This window comes from Rasamsonia emersonii, assembly GCF_000968595.1.
Source record: "Rasamsonia emersonii CBS 393.64 chromosome Unknown ctg1118621760074, whole genome shotgun sequence".
Taxonomy (NCBI): domain Eukaryota; kingdom Fungi; phylum Ascomycota; class Eurotiomycetes; order Eurotiales; family Trichocomaceae; genus Rasamsonia; species Rasamsonia emersonii.
Window position 1 is genome coordinate 19360 of NW_013563213.1, and position 21542 is coordinate 40901.

A 21542-nucleotide genomic window follows, 5' to 3' on the forward strand; every position below is an offset into this window, starting at 1 on the left:
TGGCACCGGTAAAATTGGAAATGGAGGACCACCAGCGGGATGCGGAATTCGCCCGCATCCTCCATGGCAAGTCTGCTGAGGCTGCTGGAGGTCTCGCTGCCATGCGCAATAAGGACGCCAAAGCTCAGAAGGCCGCTGTCGACGAGTATTTCAAGCATTGGGACAACAAGCCCGCCGAGACTGAGACGGAAGAGATCCGTGAGGTGAGAATTAATTGATTGCATTATATATTGGGTATTTTCTTTCTGACAAGCTTCTGTCGACAGGCTCGACGAGCGGAATATGCCACCTTGACTCGACAGTATGTCCAACAATACCTTTCCTGACTTAGAATGAATTCTGACGTTGATTCCTGCCAGCTACTACAACCTCGCAACCGATCTCTACGAGTATGGATGGGGCTCGTCTTTCCACTTCTGTCGCTTCGAACCGGGTGAGCCCTTCCACCAGGCCATCGCCCGCCATGAACACTACCTCGCCCACATGATGGGTCTCAGAGAAAACATGAAGGTGCTGGATGTTGGCTGTGGTGTCGGTGGACCTGCCCGCGAGATCGTCAAGTTCGCTGGTGTCAACATCGTTGGTCTCAACAACAACGACTACCAGATCCAGCGTGCCACCCGCTATGCCGAACGCGAGGGCCTGTCCCACAAGCTGTCCTTCACCAAGGGCGACTTCATGCAGATGCACTTCCCCGACAACACTTTCGACGCCGTCTACGCCATCGAGGCCACCGTCCACGCCCCCAGCCTCGAAGGTGTCTACAGTGAGATTTTCCGCGTGCTGAAGCCCGGTGGTGTCTTTGGTGTCTACGAGTGGCTTATGACCGACGACTACGACAACGACAACCCCGAGCACCGCAGGATCCGACTGGGTATCGAGCAGGGTAATGGTATTTCCAACATGGTCAAGATCTCCGAGGCTCTTCGTGCCATCAAGGCCGCCGGCTTCGAGCTCATCCACAACGAGGATCTGGCGCAGCGTCCCGACAAGATCCCGTGGTACTACCCGCTGGCCGGCTCCTTCAAGCACATGACTTCGATCTGGGATTTCCTGACTATCGCTCGCATGACCTGGTGGGGTCGTGGAATCGCCCACCGCTTCGTTGGCGCGATGGAAAGACTTGGTCTCTTCCCCCAGGGAGCGCGGAAGACAGCCGACACTCTCGCCATTGCGGCAGACAGCCTGGTTGCTGGCGCAGAGAAGAACCTCTTTACTCCTATGTACTTGATGGTTGCACGAAAGCCGCAGTAACTTTGTATCTCTTAATTCTTATCTTCTTTTTCTTTTCTTTCTTTCCTTTTCTTTTCACTTCGACTGTACTGGATTGCATTAATATCCCCTTTGTCCTGCTGTTAGATCATCCATTTCACGGCATATATCGGTTAGAGTATCTTCTGGATTGACGAGCAAGACATTAATGAATTAATCATGCTGAGGCCAATATATGATGTGAATGTTTATTTTGGTCATTGTCGCACTTCAACTAGTTTTCAAGCTGTTTTATTATGTGAACTAGGCAGCAGACTGGCAATTGCCTGTAAGCCTTGTATATAAGCCTGGAGCTAATTATGAAAACTCTTTGTCCAGTGTCTATCTCACAATGACAAATCCGATTCCTCTGCTGCTCTTTGGACTCACCTGCATCCTCACCATGTGGAGTATCTTTTCAAAGCTCCATCAAATTTTCTGTGCGTCCAACATCGCAATTGTTATGACCTAAGGAGTAATATTGGCGAATATCAACGTTTTAAGACTGCGTGGTTTATGTGAAGCTCCCCACCGCCAGTATCCATGGTTCCCCAGATCCTGCGTGGTGGGTCAACGCAGCGATAAAAAACAACTTCGATCCCAACGGCGATATCTGTTTCCCCTCGAGGTTAACGTTTTGCAGTGGCTGTGCGTGCTGCTGGTGGTCAACTCAATGCCAATCTAACTCCCCCATGTGGCATTTATCGTGGCCTCTCGATCGGAGATTCTTAAGTCTTCGAACCACCCCAAGAACCACGCCAGCTCGAACCCTAGCAAAAGCGTTCTCCTCACGAATGGCCTTCATTAATCGCGCACCAACATGCTGCAGGTGCCATGTGCTTGCCATATGCTTGCCAGCGCCACCGCAGCTATCGAGCTTATCATGATAGACGCCTATAAAGCTCCAGCTCTTCCTGAGCTGTTGACCTGCGTTCATCCATCATTCTGATTTCGCTTTCTATCTGCGGTGTCAAGCTCTCTTTCTCTAAGATTTCTGATGGAAAACAACGCCGCAAACCCGCTCAAAGCGGGCGGCCATTTGCGATGGCAAGACGCCGATGAAGAGACCGGCGATGCTCCCAAGAGCCGCCCTCGACAGCTCACGCGAACAGCGTCCAACAGCTCTGGCTTCTCCATTCGCAGTCTGAACCGGAGAAACACCGTCGATCCTTCTGTCACCCTTCCCATCCATTATCGCAGCGTGTGAGTGGCAGCTCTTGCATCTCTCATGCTGGCATCTCTCTAAATCACCGGACCAGTTCGTTTGATATCGACGAGGCCAAGCAACGTGAACAAGCTGAAGCTGCGAAGGCAAAGAATGCAATTGCCCATGGTATGAATGTGGAATGAATTCTGTTTATATGGAGTCTAACAGCAGCCTCAGAATTGCTGGACCTCGAATGGCACAACCTGTCCGTCGAGGAGCTGCAGAAGCGCTGGCAAGTCGATGCAGGCCACGGTCTCTCGTCCGACCAGATCCAGCGCCGGCTGCACCAGTATGGCAAGAATGTCCTCTCGCCGCTGCCCACTCGATGGTTCTGGCAGATCCTTGGCTATTTCTTCAAGGGCTTCGGGTCGATCCTCCTTGTTGGCTGCATCCTCGTGTTCATCTCGTGGAAGCCGCTCGGTAGCCCGCCTTCTCCGGCGAACCTGGCTCTGGCCATTGTCCTGCTGGCAGTGTTCTTCATCCAAGCCGGTTTCAATGCCTGGCAGGACTGGTCGTCGTCCCGGGTCATGGCTTCCATCACGGCCATGCTGCCGGAAAGTTGCCTGGTCCTGCGCGACGGCTCTCAAACGACGGTGACCGCTCCGGACATTGTTCCCGGAGACGTCGTCTTCATCAAGGCCGGAAACAAGCTGCCGGCTGATATGCGTTTTATCGAGGTTTCGAACGACGCCTGCTTCGACCGGTCTATTCTCACAGGCACGTTCAGGGACTTCCACGCGGCTTCGAATCTAGGCTGACAACAGAGTAGGTGAATCGTTGCCGATCAACGGGACCGTCGACTCGACGGATGATAACTACCTCGAGACGCGCTGCATTGGGCTTCAGGGCACACACTGCGTGTCTGGGAATGCGACGGGCATTGTCGTGTCGACCGGTGACTCGACCGTCTTTGGCAGGATTGCGAAACTATCCAGCGAACCCAAGACGGGATTGACGACGCTCGAGAAGGAAGTCTTGCGTTTTGTGCTCTTGATAGTCTGCATCATGTTTACGATGATCACGGTCGTCATCATTGTCTGGTATGTGACAGTTAAACAGATCCGGAGACTTGCAAACTGATCGATCGATCGACAGGGCGGCATGGCTTCGAGTCGATCATCCTGACTGGATCAACGTGCCTAGCTTGATAGTGGACTGCGTCAGCGTCGCCATTGCGTTTATCCCCGAGGGCTTGCCGATCGCTTTGACGGCTAGCTTGACGATCACGGCCAATCTGATGAGCAAGAACAAGATCCTCTGCAAGTCGCTGAAGACGGTTGAAACCTTGGGTGCAGTGTCGGTGATTTGCTCCGATAAAACGGGGACTCTAACGAGAGTAAGTCTTAGAATTGAACATTTGTTATTTTCGCATTGATTGACTATCTAGAATAAAATGTTCGTCACCGACTGCGCGATTTCTACCGCCACGTTTACACCAGAATCCGCCAGGGACGAGATGGTCGTGAAGGGAAAAGCGTCTGGAACGCATCAGCTGCGGACCATGGCCGGTCTGTGCAATGCTGCCGAATTCGATGCCGCGTCAACGCAACTCCCTCTCCATGAACGACCGATATACGGAGATGCTACCGATCAGGCTATCCTTCGATTCTCCGAGGGACTTGGTCCTGTGTCCGATCTGCGGCGTCTGTGGAAGAAGACGTACGAACTTGCATTTAACAGCAAAAACAAGTTTATGATCCGGACGTTCAGCGTTGTTGATTCCAATGGTCTTGGTCTGGCTTTGTCGGCGGCAGAGGCAGTCCAATTCAAACCAGAGGACACGTAAGCTGCCATAAGCTCCGAGTTCTTTGGGTCTTGCACTGACGGCTCTCAGTCTTCTCACGATCAAAGGCGCCCCGGATATTCTGATTGAGCGGTGCACACACGCCGTCGCTATCGATGGCAGCCTGCAAACGCTGGACGGGCAGATTAGGACAGAAATCACCCAGCTCAAGGACCGCTGGTCAAGCGAAGGCAAACGGGTGACTCTGCTGGCTCGCAAAGTCCTCTCAGCCAAGGAGCTTAAGATCCCTCCGTCATCCCGGGAATTCGAGGCTGAAGTACTGAGCCATGCGAAAACGGGTCTGGTCCTCGTTGGCCTGGTTGGCATCGTCGATCCTCCGAGGGAGGAGATTCCGGAGGTGATCCAGACGCTGAGAAGGGCCGGAATCAGGATCTTTATGGTTTGCCGCTATCTCTCGCGAATTTTGAACGTCGATTAATTGTATGTATTCCAGGTGACGGGCGACTTTGGCCTCACGGCTCTGGCCATAGCTCGACAATGCGGAATTGTCACCAGCAACGGACCGGTCGACGACGTGCAGGCGCTGCAGCGATCCAACAAGGCTGATGGACAGCAGGACACGCGCTCCTCGGCCATCGTCATCAGCGGAGCTGACCTCATGAGCCTGAACGACTACCAGTGGGAGCAGCTGTGCAGGTACCCGGAAATCGTGTTTTCCCGCACCACGCCGGAGCAGAAGCTGCGCATCGTCCGCGAATTCCGTGCCCGGGGCGAAATCGTCGGCATGACGGGCGACGGGGTTAACGATGCGCCGTCCCTCAAGGCCGCCGACATTGGCATCGCGCTGGGCAGCGGCTCGGACATCGCCATCGAGGCGTCGGACATGGTGCTGCTGGACTCGTTCGCCGCCGTCGTCGAGGCCGTCCAGTACGGCCGCGTCGTGTTCGACAACCTCAAGAAGACCATCACCTACCTGCTGCCGGCGGGGTCGTTCTCCGAGTTCTGGCCCGTCTTTACGAATGTCGTCTTCGGGCTTCCGCAGGTTCTGTCCTCGTTTTTGATGATCATCATCTGGTAGCCCTAGCACTTCAGGCCTATCGTTCGTTTACAATCTCCCACTAATAAATGCATGTCTAGCTGCTTCACCGACTGCGTCGCCGCGACAGTCCTCGCCTACGAAGCCCCCGAAGCAGACGTCCTGCTGCGTCCGCCGCGGAACCCAAAAAAGGACCGCCTCGTCAACTGGAAGCTTATATTGCACGCGTACGGCGTAGTCGGCCTCTTCGAGACGGTGCTCTCCTTCACCATGTCGTACTGGTACCTGCAGCGCAACGGCATCCCGTTTTCGGCGCTGTGGTTCAAGTTCGGCCAGGTGCCGGCGGATATCGATCCGGATTACTACACTGCGCGCCTGAACGAGGCGAGTTCGATTTATTTCGTCAATTTGGTTGTTATGTGCGTGTCTGCACATACTTCAAGCCATCTATCTTGTTACAGAAGCTAATTTGAGGTCTCAGGCAATGGTTCAACCTCATGGCCATCCGCACCCGCCGCCTCTCCATCTTCCAGCATCCACCCGCCTTAAACGCCCGCACACAGAACCTCCTCCTGTTTCCAGCCATCATGTTCGCGCTCGCCATCGCCGTGTTTTGGTTATACGTGCCCAAGCTGCAGGCGGTGCTCGGCACGACCAGCGTCCCGGCGGAGCATTATTTCCTGCCTGCGGCGTTCGGTCTGGGACTGCTGTGTCTCGATGAGTTGAGGAAGGCGGCTGTTAGGAGATGGCCGGGGGGGGTGTTGGCGAGGTGTGCTTGGTAGGTTGTAGATTGCATACGGAGTATGTACTGTATGTACATACATCTGTATAGAGGATAGGATAGGATGGTATAGAGTAGGGTGAGTAGGGTGGATCTCATGAAGCTATCTAGCTGGATAGCTAGCTAGCTAGGTACATACATACCTAGCTAGATGTATTCAATCAATCCGAAAGAAAGAAAGAAAGACTTTGATATTGGGAATAGATATAGATGGCTTTTTCCCCCCCCCCCCTTTTTTTTTTTCCTAATTCGCATGTCATGTCATCTCCATCTACGCAATACCTATCTATATATCTATATTCAGTCAAATAAATAATATTTATATTATAATTAGAGTATATTATATTATATTATTTACATTCCTGACAGGATGAGATAGGAAAAGATAAGATAATAAATACACAGACAGACAGACAAGACAAGACAGGGTAAGTACCAGAAGCGGAAAGCAGAAGGGGAACCAGAAGTAGGTTCACGTTCAACCCGAAGAAACAAAAAAAAATACCCAGTGCATGAAGAAAGAAAGAAAGAGAGAGAGAAAGAAATAAAGAGAATCTAATTCGAATTCCAATTCCAATTCGATTCTAACGAACTCTATCTATCTATCTAACTCTAATGCTAATCAACGATCTAGCTATCTAGCTAATTACTCAACTCAACCTCAACTCAGTAAGGTTACCTTAGGTAGTTTTCGTTCATTAATTTAATGAGTCCGGCTAGCGGTGAGGTATGTATGAATGAATATGAGGTATGTTGTATGTATCAAGGCTGAGTTGTATGGTATATATTTCAGTGTATGAATGCGTTTAGTGAGTTTTTATTTTTATACTGTTTATACTGTTGTTTTTCATCAGCCCCACGGCTGCTGCTGCTGCTGCTACTGCTGCTTCTTCGTCTCTGCACTGACGTGCGACTCGATAATACTCGCTCCGATGCGCGCGGCTTCTTTCCAGTTCTTCTGGCGTGTCCAGAAGCGCTCTGACGGGGTAGCTGCATCAGCAGCCTGTTCCTGCTCAGTTCTGTCCTCAGCAGCGCGCGCTGCTTCGCTCTCTTCTGCGGTCGTGGCTAAGTAGTTCTTCCTTAGCAGGAATTGCTGCGCCCGCTCTTGGCGGATGCTCGGCGTCTCGATCTTCGCCATGGTCGCTTCCACCACGTACCGGATCCCCAGATAGATGTGTTCGGCGAAGAACACGACCAGGAGGAGAGCCCAGCCTTTCACCTCCGACGGCTGCTGCTGCCCGTCCGGGCCCAGCCCGTCGTTGCTGAACATGTACACCAGCGCCGAGCTTGTGATGCTGCCGATCCATGCCAGCAGCCCCAGCGTGTCGAGCCACGGGCCGATCGTGTCCGCTCGCTCCGGCGTCGGCCGCTTGCATTCGCGGCAGATCTTGAAAAAGTCCGACCGCAGCTCGATCCAGTTGTTGATCAGGAAGGATACCGGTACGAGTGGCCAGACGGGCGAGAAGAGAGACAGATACCCGAACTGGATGCACATTTCGCGCAGGTCGGTCGTCACGTCATACTCGGGCAGTTCCGCCTCGTTGCGGACGCGCGACAGAAAATCGACCTCCTCTGGTGGGTCGTCGTAGACAAAGACGGACTTCTTCCCTTCATCACCACCGCCGCTCTTGCCCTCTTCGCGCTCTTCCGTGTACTCTCTGTACTTGAGAGAGAGCTTGCGCAGGATAAAAGGCACGACGGTTTCCATAGCAAGATTAACGACCTGTGCCGTGACGGTGAAGTAAATAACCTGCTTCCGCAAACGGGATGGATCAATGTGGAAATCGGCGTGATCGATCATCTTCTCGTCCTCCTTGGACACGAATGGACGGACCGTCACGCGGAAGACATCCAGGTACGGCACGATGACGTTGGCAAACGGCACATACACGAATGCCGTCAAGAAGATTGGCAGGTACGAAGTGATAAAGTTGAGGACAAGGATCTTCTGGATCAGAGCCACATCATAAGCTTCTTTGGTTTCGTAGTTTTCGAAATCGTTGAGTTTGGTAGCCACCGAAGTGAGAACGGCGCTAAAGGTCGGTATTAGAGAGGAGAGCAGAATCGTCGGAATGAAGACCTGACTCGTCAGTCTGTACGATCAGATTTGATACAGTACAGCAACGTACCAGATAACCTTTGAGCGGCCCGTTGTACAGCTCCGAGATGAAGATCTCAATCGCAAAACACGTCGCGATGATGGCGCCCAGCACACTTGCCGCGACCAGCGCAAACGGAATCTGCAGCAGCTGTCGCAGAAGCCGCTTGCTCCAAGGGAAGACCTGCTTCACTTCACCGGTCACCTCGTCCCGGACTTCTTTCTCGGGCTTGAATTGACGGTTCTTGGTCGGCAGCACCGAGACGCCTCGGACCTGCCACCGGATTCCCAAATCGATCTCCTGCCGCTTCCAGTACTCGACAAAGATGACGCACCAGAGACAGTTGACGATGGCGTATATGGGCGAGAAAGAGCCCAGCAGAAGCCAGCAGGAAAACCCGAACAGGGCAGGGAAGAACAAGAACCCGAAATACGACTGCAGAAACGCAAAGTAGAAACCGACCCTCTCTCCAAACTTGTTCCGGATCTGGTCCAGATCGTCCCTGGTCAGGAATGTTTTCTTGCTCCAGTCCCGCATCCACGCCTGGTTCGTCTTGTCGTCATGCAGTGGGAAGATCGAGTCCACGTTCGTCCATTCTCCGTGTTTTGGCGTGATACCTGCGCCGCCGTCTTCCTTTGGAGATGTGATCATGTAGTGAATGACTCGCAGACGCTCAGCGTCTGTCTGCGGCTCAGGCGACTGCGAGCCGCCGGGCTGCGTGTGGCGGAGGCCATAAAGCCAATCGCGAACCCTAGTCACATCAATCACAATCAATCAATCGATTTCAATTCGTTGGAAAAGATCGCAAAAAGTAGGTATTTACCTAGATGTGTAGGTAGCCCGCTGGAGACTCTTGGACGGCGCCCGGACAAAGACCAGCAGGGAGGATTTGTCGCCCGAACGGACCTCGGTCTGGAATCCGGCCTCTGCCAGGGTTCGCAGCAGCTTTTCGAGCTGTTCCGTCGCTCCGGAGTGGGCTGTACAGTACAAACATCTGTTAGTGTTGCGGGAACCATTGGATAGGTATCGTCATACATACCCCTGCCGCCAAAGGAGTAGCGGATTACATAGTCCACGTCGTACTCGCCCGGCTGGGCGGTGGGAGAAGGAGAAGATGCCATTGCAGAGAGCAGATGTGCGCCTGCAGTAGGCGCTTCACTGGGAGAAGTATGAAATGAAAGAAAGGGGCCAGCAGAGCGATGCGGCCCCAGGAGCACGGCGAGCGGAGTCAGCTGTCCCGGCCGCGCGGTTAACGACGTCATGCGGAGACGCTTAGGGTTAGCCCTGACGCCCCGGATCGGGCGATCGTCGATCGATCATGTGAAATCAGCCCATTGAATATTATTTAAAATTACAGAACACCTCTATCGAATACTAAATACGAGAGAGAATATCATATTGAGCCATCGCAGACATTCTACACGCTTAACAAGGAAAAGCACTCGTCGTATTTCGATTCAGACTACTCATTCACGTATGTATGTACAGTACAGTACTATTTATTCAGCTGACTCCGCCAGCTTAGTCAACGCCTTCCCCTCAAGCATCATCTTCTGCCACTCATCCATCTCCCTAGCCCCAATCTGCTTATAGAACTTAATGCTGGGCTCATTCCACTTGAGCACGCTCCACTCGAGCCGTCGCCCGCCAATCTTCACCACCTCCGCAGCCAGGTACTTCAGCAGCCGGAAGCCGTATCCCTTGCCGCGCGCGTGCGGCTGCACGTACAGGTCCTCCAGGTACACGCCCGGCGCAGACCGCCAGGTAGAGTAGTTGTAGAAGAACAGTGCCATGCCGACGGGTTTCGGGGAGGGGTTGTCGGCCGTCGCGGGAGGAGTGATCAGCGCTGTGTACGTCGCGCCCTTCTTGGGCGGCGTGTCTGGGAAGGAGAGCGTCGCGCGCAGCGACTCCGGTGTTGCTTCGACTTCGTGCAGCGCGTGCTCGTAGTCGGCTAGTTCGCGGATGAACTGGAGGATGATATCGACATCTATTATTATTATAAATTAATTAGTCGAGTCGTCTCGTGCGGGGCATGATACCACGATGCGGGGACGGAAAGAAAGAACTTGCCCTCCTCCGTGGCCAGTCTGATGGTGGGCTCGTTGGACATTGCTATTATTGTCGTGGTATGGATGAGTGAGAAGACACGATCTAGCAAGGCATTACAGCGACGAAAATTCTTCAATGCGAGTTTACGTCTTAGAATGTCTTATATTACCCTCCAACACGCCCTTTTCTTGACAGGCTAAAAAAGGGTCCGCTGGACCCACTCTATGTCAATTATCCAGTACATGAATGTACATACATACTTGCTATACAAACATCACGCTGTATACACTGTAGTAATAAGACTAACTACACGGCCATTACCGGGACATCACGGCTGACATCCATTTCTGCTCGTCGTTTCTAGACAGCCGGTTAGTATCGATGGCAGAGTCTCAACCGATGGTTGATGCTTACCGGTCGAAATGAAGCAGCATCCCCAACACCGGGATCAGCTGCTTCTGGTAGTTCTTGTCCTTCTGCTCCAGGAACTGGAGCAACACGTTCTTCAAGTAGATATAGTCGATCGGCGTCCCGCCTGTCGGGGTTTCGCTGCGGGTAGATGAAGCGTTGCGCTCCCGTGGTGGAGGCGACACGACACCTCGACTGGGAGAATCGATCGACGATCGTGACGACTGGTTGCCCGACTCGACGGATCCTCCCAGTCTTCGAGCGTTGCTATTCTGAGCGGCGCGGAGCTCCTCCGTCAGCGCCTTGTTGGACCTGCGCAGCTTCTCCAGCCGGTTGTTCGTCTCCTCGACCGACCGACGCAGCTCCGCCTTCTCCTTCTCCAACTCCCGCGTCTGCCTCTCGCTCTCGTCCAGAGCATCCCGCAGTTGGGTCATCGCCTGGCGCACCTCCTTCAGTTCCTGCGCGGACCGCTCCGCTTGTGCCTCGAGCTCGTCTCGTCGACGTTTCCAGTCTCTCTGCGCATATTCCAGCTCTTCCTTGTCGTCTTCTGCCCTCTTCAGAGCCTTTTCCGCCTCCCGGACCTTGGCTTTGAGTTCCTCCAGCTCTCGCGCGCGACGTCGACCCATCGTGCTGGCCTCATCCTCCGCACGGTCTCGTTCTTCAATCGCCGCCTCCATTCGTTCTTTGAACTCGCGCACCTTGGCGTCCGCACGGCTCTCGATGTCGTTCAAAAGCCGTCGCATGGTCTCGCCTTCGCGGCTGCGCTCGCCCAGAAGACGGTGAGCCTCAGCCAGCTCTTCCTCCAGGCTCTCGCAACGTTCACGAGCCTCCTTCATCTGCATCGCCATCTCCGAGGTCTGATCCCGCATGCTGTTCATCAAGCTCTGCGCGCTCGCGTGCTGGGCCGTCTTGAGATCGATCTCTTCTCGCAGACCTTCCATCTCCCGGTTGAGCTGCGCCACCTGCTCTTCGACATCGCGTAGTCTGGCCCGGGTGGCTTTCAACTCCTCTTGCGCTTTGGAAAGCTCCTTGGACGTCTTCTCATTCGTCTCGATGGCTTCCTGTTTCTTCCCTTCGGAGTACCGTAGATCCGACTGAGCGACGGACAAGGCCTCCTCTGCCTTGAGACGACTGTCAGTCTCTTGCCGTATCTTCTGGTTGAGAGTCTTGACTTCGCTCTCGCGCTCGGCAATGGTGGCTTTCATTGTTTTCAGCTCAGCACGCAGATCATCGTGCTTGCCTTCCAATTTCCTGAGCTCGGCCGTCTTGTTTTTGAGCTCCTCTTTTGTCGATTTCAACTCTGCCGACTCTGCCCGGAGGTTTCGGAGCTCGGGCTGGAGCTTCTGCAGCGTCTCTCTCAGGTCGGTCAGATCCTTGAATCTGGATGCGGCCAGTTGCTGAGCCGCGGAGAGGTCCTTCTCCAAGACGGCGGCCTTGGCCTTGAGGTCCTCAAACTCGGCTTTGAGGTCCTTGTGGGCCTTCTCCGAGTCTGCCGCACTGGAAGCGTTGCTGGATCGGAGATCGGCAATTTCCTTCTCTAGCTTGGCGATGTTCTCTTCCAGAGTCTTTTTCTCTGCTTGCAGTTCTTTGATCTTGTCTTTGGCTTCGACATGGTCCTGGCCCAGATTAAGCAGTTCGTCACGTAGCGATTCGATTTCCTCCTTCAAGTCATCCTCATCCTTTAACTTCGCATGCAGACGTTCAATGGCGGCATCTTTCTCGGCAATTTGAGACGTGAGCTCTTCGACCTTCTGTTCCAATTCACGGACATTGGACGAATCGCTGGGCGCAGGCTGGCTCTCCTCCGAAGGAACTGTCTGGGCAGGCTCTTTACTAGCATTCGAGTCCTCTCCGCCCTTGCCACCCTTCTTCTTCTTATTCTTCTTCTTCTTTGCCGCACTAGTACCGGCAGCGCCTTGACTTTCTACGTCGGGCTCCGCCTTGCTCGTTTCAGCAGCAGGGCTGGTCTCTGTTCCGATCAAGCCCTCTCGAATCTCGTCGAAGTCGGCAGGCTTGCCATCCGCAACAAGGTCTCGAACACTTTGCCATTTGGCATTTGACTTGAGACCATTATCCACAAAGTTGACAATATTCTGCAGTCTGTCGAGACTTGAGCTCTTCTCTGTAAGCTCCGTCCGGAGAGAAGACACAACAGCTTCCGTATCCTTGACCTGAGACTTAAGGTTGTCGACTAGCCCCTGCATAACTCCCAAGCGCTTTTCATTAGAATCTTTCTCCTTTTCCACCTCGGCAAGCTTGGCAGTCAAATCAGTGCTGTCTGCACTCTTCTCAGTCTGTGAGGCTTGCTCCCTCAATCGATCGAGCTCATCGGTCTTCTTCTGCAGTTGATCCTTGAGCTCCTCGAGAGCGGTATTGGATTTCTCTAAAGCAGCTTCTGCCGAGGCGAGTTTTGAACTGAGGCCGTCAATTTCTGCCTGTTTGGCCAATCTGAGGCTCTCAAGCTCGGTTTCGTGCTTGTCCTTGCTCTCACGCAGCCCTTCCAACTCGCGTGTTGCCGATTCCAAGGAATGCACCATGCTCTCCGTCGACTCCCGTGCGACTGACAGGTCACGCTTGAGGTTTTCAACTTCTGACTTGAGCTGTTTGATCTCTTCCTGCTTCTCCTGCAGTTCAGATTCCATCCGTGGGATCTCATTTTCAAAGGAGAAGAATTCTTCATTTTCCTCTGGCGGAGACTTGACCGCCTTTGCCTTTGGAGAGAAGAGCGACAGTCCAGGGATGGAAGCGTTTCGAGACGCAATAGAGCCGGTGGGTGATTTTACTGAAACGTCCGACTTGTTATCGGCAGGAGCGCCCGTCTCTACCGTCAGGTTCTTTGCCTTGCTGTTCGCCTTTTTGGGCTCGTCCGACTTGGTTTCGTCGACGTTTCCCTTTTTTAGGTTTGCAACCTCATCCCAGGCCTCTTTCGCCGACTTTTCCGCTTCCTCGAGTTTCTTTTTGTACTCGTCTCTCTCCGCAGTGACACGCTTCAGCTCGTCCAAGACCATGTCGCCCTTGAGCGATATTTGATTCAGATATTCGGTCAACGCTTTCGGCTCGTTGATCGACGTGAGCGGTGTATTTTCTCTCAGCGCGGCTTCGAATTGTTCGATAGAAAGCACCCGCGCATGGGCGACACGGTATGCTCGTAGAAGTTCTGTGCAGATAGACAAATCAGTACCATCGAACCATTTAGCCTTTCCTTTTAATGAAAGAGAACATACCTTGGTATTTGGATTCAAGTTTATCCAATCTCCGTAACTTTGATCGGACATCAGCAGGGAGTTCAGAGGATGGTGCTGGCTTGGGTTCTGCGTCAGGCGCGGCCTCCTTGCCAGCGGACTCGCCCGATTGTTTCGTGTCTGCATTGTCCCCTTGTGCGCCCGATTCCTGCGTCGTCGAACCATCCTGACGAGGAGTTGCTGATCTACTAGAGCCATCGTCATCCCCAATGGCGAACTCGGCCTCGAATTCGGTCGGATCGGGGCTTCTGGGCGGCGGGCCACTCTCTCGTCGCTGGCGTGCGGGTCGTGCGGCCTGTCGACGGCTAGAGTTGGATCGGGAGATGGAATCTTGCGCCGCCTTTTGGCGTGCCTGCTCCTCTGCAATCCGGGCGTCTATAGCATCACGAAGACGCTGATGATGGAAAGTAGCAGTTAGCACGAGGCATAGCCAATATTACCGCAGCCGCAACCACAGTATTTAGTAGCACACCGTACCTGGAACATCTCGCCGTCTTCTTGCGCTGCTGCTGCTTTGATAGAACAAACAAAAGTATGTAACAAATTAGATATTAACAATTACAACAAGAGAAGAAAACAAGATGATAATATAAGGAGCGTTGGGGATGAGATGAAGGACATCGAGTCTGGCCACCTGCTCGCTGACAGCCGCGGTCGCACCAGCCACAAGGGCAGACGCCATGTGCTAAGCTCGGGCCACATCCGGGGCAAGGGGCACCGCCATCAACGTCACTCACAGTAGTCGATTCGTTATAGACAGGACATTGGCAAATCTGGATATTTCCCATGAATCTGTTTATTGCATCAGATTAGTCAAGTGCCTGCTTCATATTATGCTTGCTCCACCCATACTAATTTGAGACGGATCAGAGATGGCTTGTTTGTATTGAATGCTTTCGACTTCTTCTGCAGAGGAAATAGCCATGGCGGCTTTATAACGTGATTCAATTGGCAGATTACCATCAAAAAGTGTTATGACCGTTGTATTGCCTCGATTTATCATCTGGTTTGATTCTGAACTATTTAAGTCACAGCAAACCAGATTCTTCCCTCCATTCGATCTCGCTCGATCAGAGCCTTCCTTGTCATATCATCTAGTCCTACGGAGTAGTATTATTTCGATAGAAATATCGAGTAAACCATGCTTCTATGGCAATAATCTAATGGTTTCGCCGGGAGGTCTATCACAACCTGCATCTGCCCATCTCAGCTGCTACTACGACCAAAAAAAAACAACTCATCGATATAAAAAACGCTCACACCCTTTGCAGGATGCTACGAAAACCCCCACCTATGCAATTATGGCGGGCAGGGGTTTTACTACCTGTAGTTCCCCCCCCCCCATCGCCATGTCATCGGATGTAAGCAAGATATTGGTAATGACCGCACCGCTTCACCTCGACGAGGAGGGGGGAATCAAATCGAACCTGAGGCCTGCAGTCCAGCCAGTTACGATTAGACCACAGGCCTCAAGTTCTGTTGACTGGTGAGGTGAGATAATGGATTATATTGGCACTGTAGTTTGGGAGGGTGCTGAGGGTACTACCTACATAGGGAACAGCTGCGTGTCTGGCTAGCTGATTGCCCATACTTCATTAGAAGTAATAGTCAGAGACTATTTGGCTCTTGTGATAGAAATAATTTACAAGTTACTTTTGATATAGGTATTTTATATCTGATTTAATTAATATAAGATCAGATGTGGATTTGCATGTGACTCCCTAAAATTATATAAAAAGCGGAAACTCCAAAACAAATGCTTAGTGGACAAAACACACCATTCACAGAATAAAATCTTTGTGAGCAGTTTTACCATTTTAAATAATTTAAATAACCATCATAATCAAATCTATTACTTTAATATTTAAAACAAAATCAGGAGTAATGATGGGGAATATCATATGCCCGTGACCTCAGCACATGTCATGGGGTGGTCCGTGCACCTGCTGCCAGCCTGGAGCTTTACGGAGTTTGCGGAGAATACTGCCAGGACCTTTTTACGGAGTATCGAAGCTACTCTGACAACGGCGTCTGCTAACTACCATGTGATTTTGGTTGACAAAATGGTGTCCCTCTGGCCCTGGAAGGTGTGTTTGACATTGCTGACAGCAAGCTCCCCAAGCTGACATGCTGACATGGCTGCAGGGCGAGGATAATTCACCGGCATCGTTTGAGAAAGCACTGTCGAGCTTGTCTACCAAGATCACTCAGACGACAAATCGTCTCGATTCGCACCGACAGCAGGCCCGCCGATTCAAAGCCCTATGGACTCTCTACACGACCTTTGCGTACCTGCTCTACTCTATCATTCTCGCACTGGTCTTGGGATGGCAGAATTGGGGGATTGTTGAATATGCGGCTGTCTTGGGAGGACCCGTAGTGTGCGCTCAACAACTCCCTCTAAAACGGAAAGATTGCTTATGAATTGTGGCCAGAATCTACGCGGTTAGAGCGGTGGCGAGCAAGTTTTTCGAGTATCGGATCTCCAAAACACAGAACCAGCTGGACGAGCTCCACAAGCAACGCGATGAGACGATCGAGAAACTGAAGATCGCTACCAAGTACAACTCGACGCAGCAGCTTCTCGAGAAATATGGCGGAGAGTCTCAAAAGACTACTCCATCCAAGAGCGGCGGAGATTCTAAGGGGAAGGAAACCGAAAGCAAAGCTGGCACACCGCAGATGGCAGGGAGAACAGGGATCGCACCTCCTCCGACGGCCAATATCAGACGTCCTCCGAACGAGTCGACCCCGGTCCACTCCCCCCCGGCAGCGAAGCCATCCCGCAGTCTCACAGCTATTTCGAGCAAAACCGATTCCCGGGACCTCCGCCGCCCGTTGATGAACCTGGCTTTGCACCGAATGCTTTCCCCGCAGCTCCGCAGTATAACGAGAGTCCCCGCTGGTATGACCGGCTCTTGGATGTCCTGCTTGGCGAGGACGAGACGCTCCCGAGGAACCGTTTGGCGTTGATCTGCCAGACTTGCAGGCTTGTCAATGGCCAGGCCCCGCCGGGAATGAAGAGTCTCGAAGAGCTTGGCCGGTGGAGGTGCGGAGGCTGTGGAGCCTGGAATGGCGTGGAGAGCGAGACCAACAAGGTGCTTGCGGATATCAAGAGTCAATCGCAGTCTGCGGATGGCACGTGGGAATCGGTGTCCAAGAAGGACGAAGACGTCTCGTCGAATGGAGAGGTTACTGACGATGGGGTGATTGTCGGGAGCGAGGCGAAGGACTCGGAGGGCGAGGAGGAACCAGAACCGGAGCAATCGCCCAGAAGAAGCAAGAGGGGAAGACCGAAAGGAGGGAAAAAGAAGAGCTAGCTGGTTTCTCATTGACTAACGTAATAATATTATTATTACTAACTACTTGTAATGAATTAGTAGTTCTTTAGACTAATCCTATTGTTATTGTACAGTACAGTACAGTACCTATTCAACCTGCAGTTTTCTTCTATAATATATTAATGTCAAGATAGTTTTCAGACCGACAAACAGCAAACCCATTCTGGACTCAATTGATCCGTTGTAAGAACAACTGAGGAGGTACCTACCTACTTACCTATTTCCCGCAGGCAACAAAAATACTATCTCATCAGTTAGGTAGGTAATTAGTAGTACGGCGTAGTATACCGATGTAATAACCCGCGCACTCCGCAGATTGATTGATAAACACGTCGATCGACATGCTAGTTAGGTACGATGTCTTAGTGTCATTCCCCCGCAAATACAATTTTTGTTTTGTTTTGGTTGGGGTCTGCTGACCCCCGTCACCCCCCTGCAAGGTTATTCACTCCTATTCCTACCTAGTGTACCTAACCTTGTGTACCAGGTATGCTATGCTATGCTATGCTATGCATAGGCAAAATGCTTGTTTTTTTTTTGGCTTTGACTAGTGGAATTGAGTTTTTTTTCTCTGGGCCCTCCCTCTCTCCCTCTTGAGATATGATATCGTCACGGATTTAGGATTGTTCTTTTTGCCTTAATCTCCATCTCCATTATTACTGTCGATAGTGTATTGTATCAAGAGCAGCTTTGGCTACGTGATGACTGATTGATAATCACGGGGAGGGATTATTAATCATGTGTTTGAGCGAATTAGCATCCTTTGTTTCGGTAGTCCCTGCCCGTTTTGGATCTCTCTTGACGAGTCTACTGTCTTCGACAACGCTTTCCAGGTTAGGTCGGAGGAAAACAAAAACAAAAGGCGGGGTAACTAGGACTGTAGGACAATTCTTGCGTCGCCCCGTCACACTACTCCGTACTTCTTCACGCACCACGTTGCGAACCGAGCTGCGAGGATAAATGGTCTGAGCGCTGTGATTCGTTGATTTAGTAAGTTGAAAACCTGCTGCTAGCCTGCTTCGACGGTTTAGCACCTGGATTGATTCGCTAGCCCTGTATGTCCACGCTATGCAAGTTGCTGATTATTATTGCCCGAAAATGGACAGTATTTACAGACAGTACGGAGTATTCACTGCATTATTGTTATGCTTGTGCGGGCAGCTCGATATGTGACGATCTTGCATTTCTCTCTCTCTCTTTCTTCGGAGAAAATAAAATGTTCTCCGTATGGAACGAACAGACACGACGACGATCCTATTTTCCGAGTCTGTACCGGTCCAGGCACAAGGAACCCAGCGACAACAATCATACGGCAGCTCTGCTAGCAGGCTGATTCGCGATTGTTCCTATCTCTTACCACGGAATGAGTCGAGGTTCCGAGCATCTGGGCCGTTGCACGTTCAGGAGCATGTCACATGCACCGTTCTGCTTGCCAGAGCTGTATAAGCGTCGAGAGCAGAGGAGAGGCAAAACCATCTGCGCCAGCGGGATGCAGCAACATGTGACTGGCCTGCCAAGATGCAGAGCCAGCTGGCAGCCTGCTGCTGCTAACTTGCTGAGCGAACCCTCTGGAAATCCATCCTGGCCTGGGCAAATCACTAATCCAACGTCGGGCACCGGACGTGGTGCTTGAATTAAGGTTGGCGTCGAGCGATCGAGTAATCCGACTGAGCCGAGCGCCAGGTCTCCATCGAGAAATACGCTTCGACCCGCTAGCTAAAATCCGACCCAGTTGAGCCAGTTCGACGTCTTGGCGGCGCTGAGGCCGGCCGTTAGCTGATGGGCGGAGCTGCAACTGCCGAGACCGTGAGGCTCTCCCGATGTGATGATGTCAGCGACCGACTTTGCCCTGCCTTGCGTCGCAACTGTAAGGACGGAATCGGGCAACGAGGACAGGAAAAGGATGGAGACTGTAGAGTCGTAGCAAATTTGCTGATGAAGCTGGGCGTTGTCCTCCTGGGTCGCTTCTGCCAGCAGCAGCCGGAAGGGCGCGGCAAGCAGCAGCCTGTCATAGGGCAAGCTCCAGCGATCCGACTGGCGATCCGGCACTAAACCCAATCGCGACGTCAACCCTCAGTGTCCACCTCACGACTCGCGACTCGTGAGTCAGCGCGCCCGTCGATTATTCATCGATCCTGGCGAGATTGCTGTTACACGGGCCATTCTCCAGCTTCGCTTGCGGCCCTGCTTGTGCAAGAGGAGCGAAGGGCAAAGTCCCAGCAGACCGACCGAGCCGAGCGTGCTGGGGCAGGATCGACGCTAGCCGTAGGATCAGCCGTCCGCTTACCAGATTCGGCCTCGCCCACTTTTGCGGCATGGGACGACGCAGTGCTCTGGAGGAGGGGTCTGTACACACTGCTTGTCGATACGAGGTTGGCCCGATCGTCAGAATGGGATGATCTGATAGCGCTCGAGCTTCTCCAAGGGCTGGTGATAATATGGATTTCTAGTAGAACTGGAAGAGGAAGGCGCATCAAGGCACTTCGGACAGCGTCCGCGTCCAATACCCGTCACGCCTGGAAAAGATTTTTTCTTTTTTCTTTTTCCTTTTTCGTCTCGTTCCCTCTTCGAGCTGCGGTCTAGGCATGGGCTCGCGGAGCTGGATGTTTGGTCCAGTAGTCGATCCTAATTGAATGCGAAAAATCGAGCTCCCTTCGCATCACGGGATCCTCCAATCACGGGACCGCAGCGCGACACAACCCGGACAAGGTTGCTGCTCGGACGGCATCGTCGCGGGTTAGTCGCCGTAAATTTTTCTTTCTTGCTTCCATCTACGAGCTGATCATGGTCAAGCTTTCTTCCGCAGGATGCCGGTCTCCCTCCCTTGCTGTCCTGCGTGTCCCGTGCTGGTCTATCGGAACGCCACGCCACCTGGGTCACGCAACGGTGACGGATTCGAGCCTGTTCAGATTCCCTCTTCTTCCATTGACAATCATTTGATGAGCACACCCACCTTGCAGTCTTGGCTCATTAGCTTGTTGACCTCACTGGCTTGGCGACCCGGCCGGGTTTGTCATCAGCCTTGTCTGGCAGCATACGGAGTAGCTGGGACCAAAGTTTTCTCTATCAAATTTGGGCGGGTCTTTTTCCTTCACCGGTAGTGATCTCGTATTACTAAACTGATATTCTTGTAGTGCAAAAAGATGCTACTGTGACAAGAGCGACTAGACCGTCATGTTTTGTCATCCTGATTGTATGCCATGATGCAGAGTGACGCATCTGGGGAAGAGACGGCTGCTGGCCTGCTGGGACGGTGGCAGTTGACCTGCAGGGCTGCGGGTCCACCTCCTACCATCCATGGCACCAATGCCGCCACGATCGAGGTCCTCTTGCTGAAAAAGAACCGGGATTGCGGATGTATCGGACCGATCGACATCATCCATTCGAGATGATGTTGTGGTGATACACCTCCGATTCTGGCCCGGCCTGCGGTATAAATCCTGGTCTGGATCCAACCCGACTCGAGTCCAACGTTATCACCGACAGACATCGGATTCACTATCGAGAGTCAGCAGCTTTCGCCGAAGCACTAATCTTCGTCCGCACCATCTGAATCAGCAGAGAGCATTCAGCACAGCTGACTTATCCTACGAACCGCAACCATGGGTATCTCGACGACCATCCTTCGCCCGATCGCGCTGCTGGACCGCTTCCTGCAGTGGTCCAGCGCCGTGATTGTCATGGGTCTGGACTCGTACTTCATCCGCCATCACCATGGTGGTGTGCACCTGATCTACAACGAGTGTATTGCTGTCATCTCGGTTGTCTTCTTCCTGCCGGCCTTCATCTCGCCGTTCGTGCCCAACATTCTCAGCCGATTCGTGCTACTGATTGACATTATCTTCTCTTACCTGTATGTCACTGTTTTACCCCCCAAAATACTGGAATGTATGGCTAACCCTTTCTAGCTGGTTGACTGCCTTCATCTTCACGGCTCAGGACTTCCAGTACGGCGACTGCTTGGCCAAGAACCCTGCCGGCGTGTCTTGCTCCAAGAAGCGCGCTGCCGAGTCCTTCACCTGGCTTGCCTTGTAAGTCTGACCTATTGACAGGAATGGAAGAACGCCGCTAACAGGTATGCAGCTTCTTCACCTTCGTTGGCATCTTCCTGGAGCTCTTCAACCTGTGGTCGACCCGCCGGAGCTCCAGCCCGGTCGAGAAGAACGGTGGCCGCGCCGGTGAAACCACTGCTTAAGCTTAATCCTTAGACTGGCTGCAGCATGGTCGACGCGACGATTATGCTGCCAACTACTGGGGAATGAGAGCGCGACACGGTACCGACTAATGGACTAATGGATTCGATGCGATACGAAAGAAGATGACCGGACAACGAAAAAAAAAATCTACCAACGCAAGCAATCCTAATCGGGGAGCGATAATAATG

General features: G+C 52.5%; 6 protein-coding genes across 6 annotated transcripts; 4 read left to right on the forward strand and 2 right to left on the reverse strand.

The window, feature by feature from the left end:
* Positions 1–20: 20 nt before the first annotated feature.
* T310_3633 (Sterol 24-C-methyltransferase) lies at positions 21–1254 on the forward strand (the record flags this gene model as incomplete). The annotated part of the gene is made up of 3 exons (XM_013473461.1): positions 21–203; positions 267–301; positions 360–1254. The coding sequence occupies 3 exons, from the start codon at positions 21–23 to the stop codon at positions 1252–1254; spliced, it is 1113 nt and encodes a 370-aa protein (XP_013328915.1).
* A 349-nt stretch (positions 1255–1603) lies between these two features.
* T310_3634 (Hydrogen/potassium-exchanging ATPase) lies at positions 1604–6170 on the forward strand (the record flags this gene model as incomplete). The annotated part of the gene is made up of 14 exons (XM_013473462.1): positions 1604–1691; positions 1756–1816; positions 2227–2454; positions 2511–2584; positions 2627–3135; positions 3212–3498; positions 3554–3794; positions 3846–4240; positions 4293–4641; positions 4696–5276; positions 5340–5657; positions 5720–6016; positions 6078–6098; positions 6167–6170. The coding sequence occupies 14 exons, from the start codon at positions 1604–1606 to the stop codon at positions 6168–6170; spliced, it is 3453 nt and encodes a 1150-aa protein (XP_013328916.1).
* Positions 6171–6896: 726 nt separating this feature from the next.
* T310_3635 (Plasma membrane channel protein (Aqy1)) lies at positions 6897–9380 on the reverse strand (the record flags this gene model as incomplete). The annotated part of the gene is made up of 4 exons (XM_013473463.1): positions 6897–8099; positions 8149–8869; positions 8942–9095; positions 9158–9380. 4 exons carry the CDS (start codon positions 9378–9380, stop codon positions 6897–6899), a joined length of 2301 nt encoding a protein of 766 aa, XP_013328917.1.
* A 237-nt stretch (positions 9381–9617) lies between these two features.
* Positions 9618–14742, reverse strand: T310_3636 (Viral A-type inclusion protein repeat protein; the record flags this gene model as incomplete). The annotated part of the gene is made up of 8 exons (XM_013473464.1): positions 9618–10085; positions 10424–10430; positions 10489–10527; positions 10582–13799; positions 13849–14211; positions 14258–14294; positions 14555–14609; positions 14670–14742. The coding sequence occupies 8 exons, from the start codon at positions 14740–14742 to the stop codon at positions 9618–9620; spliced, it is 4260 nt and encodes a 1419-aa protein (XP_013328918.1).
* A 976-nt stretch (positions 14743–15718) lies between these two features.
* On the forward strand, positions 15719–17137 carry T310_3637 (uncharacterized protein; the record flags this gene model as incomplete). Its single annotated transcript, XM_013473465.1, has 4 exons — positions 15719–15904; positions 15963–16198; positions 16253–16778; positions 16823–17137. The coding sequence occupies 4 exons, from the start codon at positions 15719–15721 to the stop codon at positions 17135–17137; spliced, it is 1263 nt and encodes a 420-aa protein (XP_013328919.1).
* Positions 17138–20760: 3623 nt separating this feature from the next.
* T310_3638 (uncharacterized protein) lies at positions 20761–21353 on the forward strand (the record flags this gene model as incomplete). The annotated part of the gene is made up of 3 exons (XM_013473466.1): positions 20761–21011; positions 21067–21189; positions 21242–21353. 3 exons carry the CDS (start codon positions 20761–20763, stop codon positions 21351–21353), a joined length of 486 nt encoding a protein of 161 aa, XP_013328920.1.
* Positions 21354–21542: the final 189 nt, after the last annotated feature.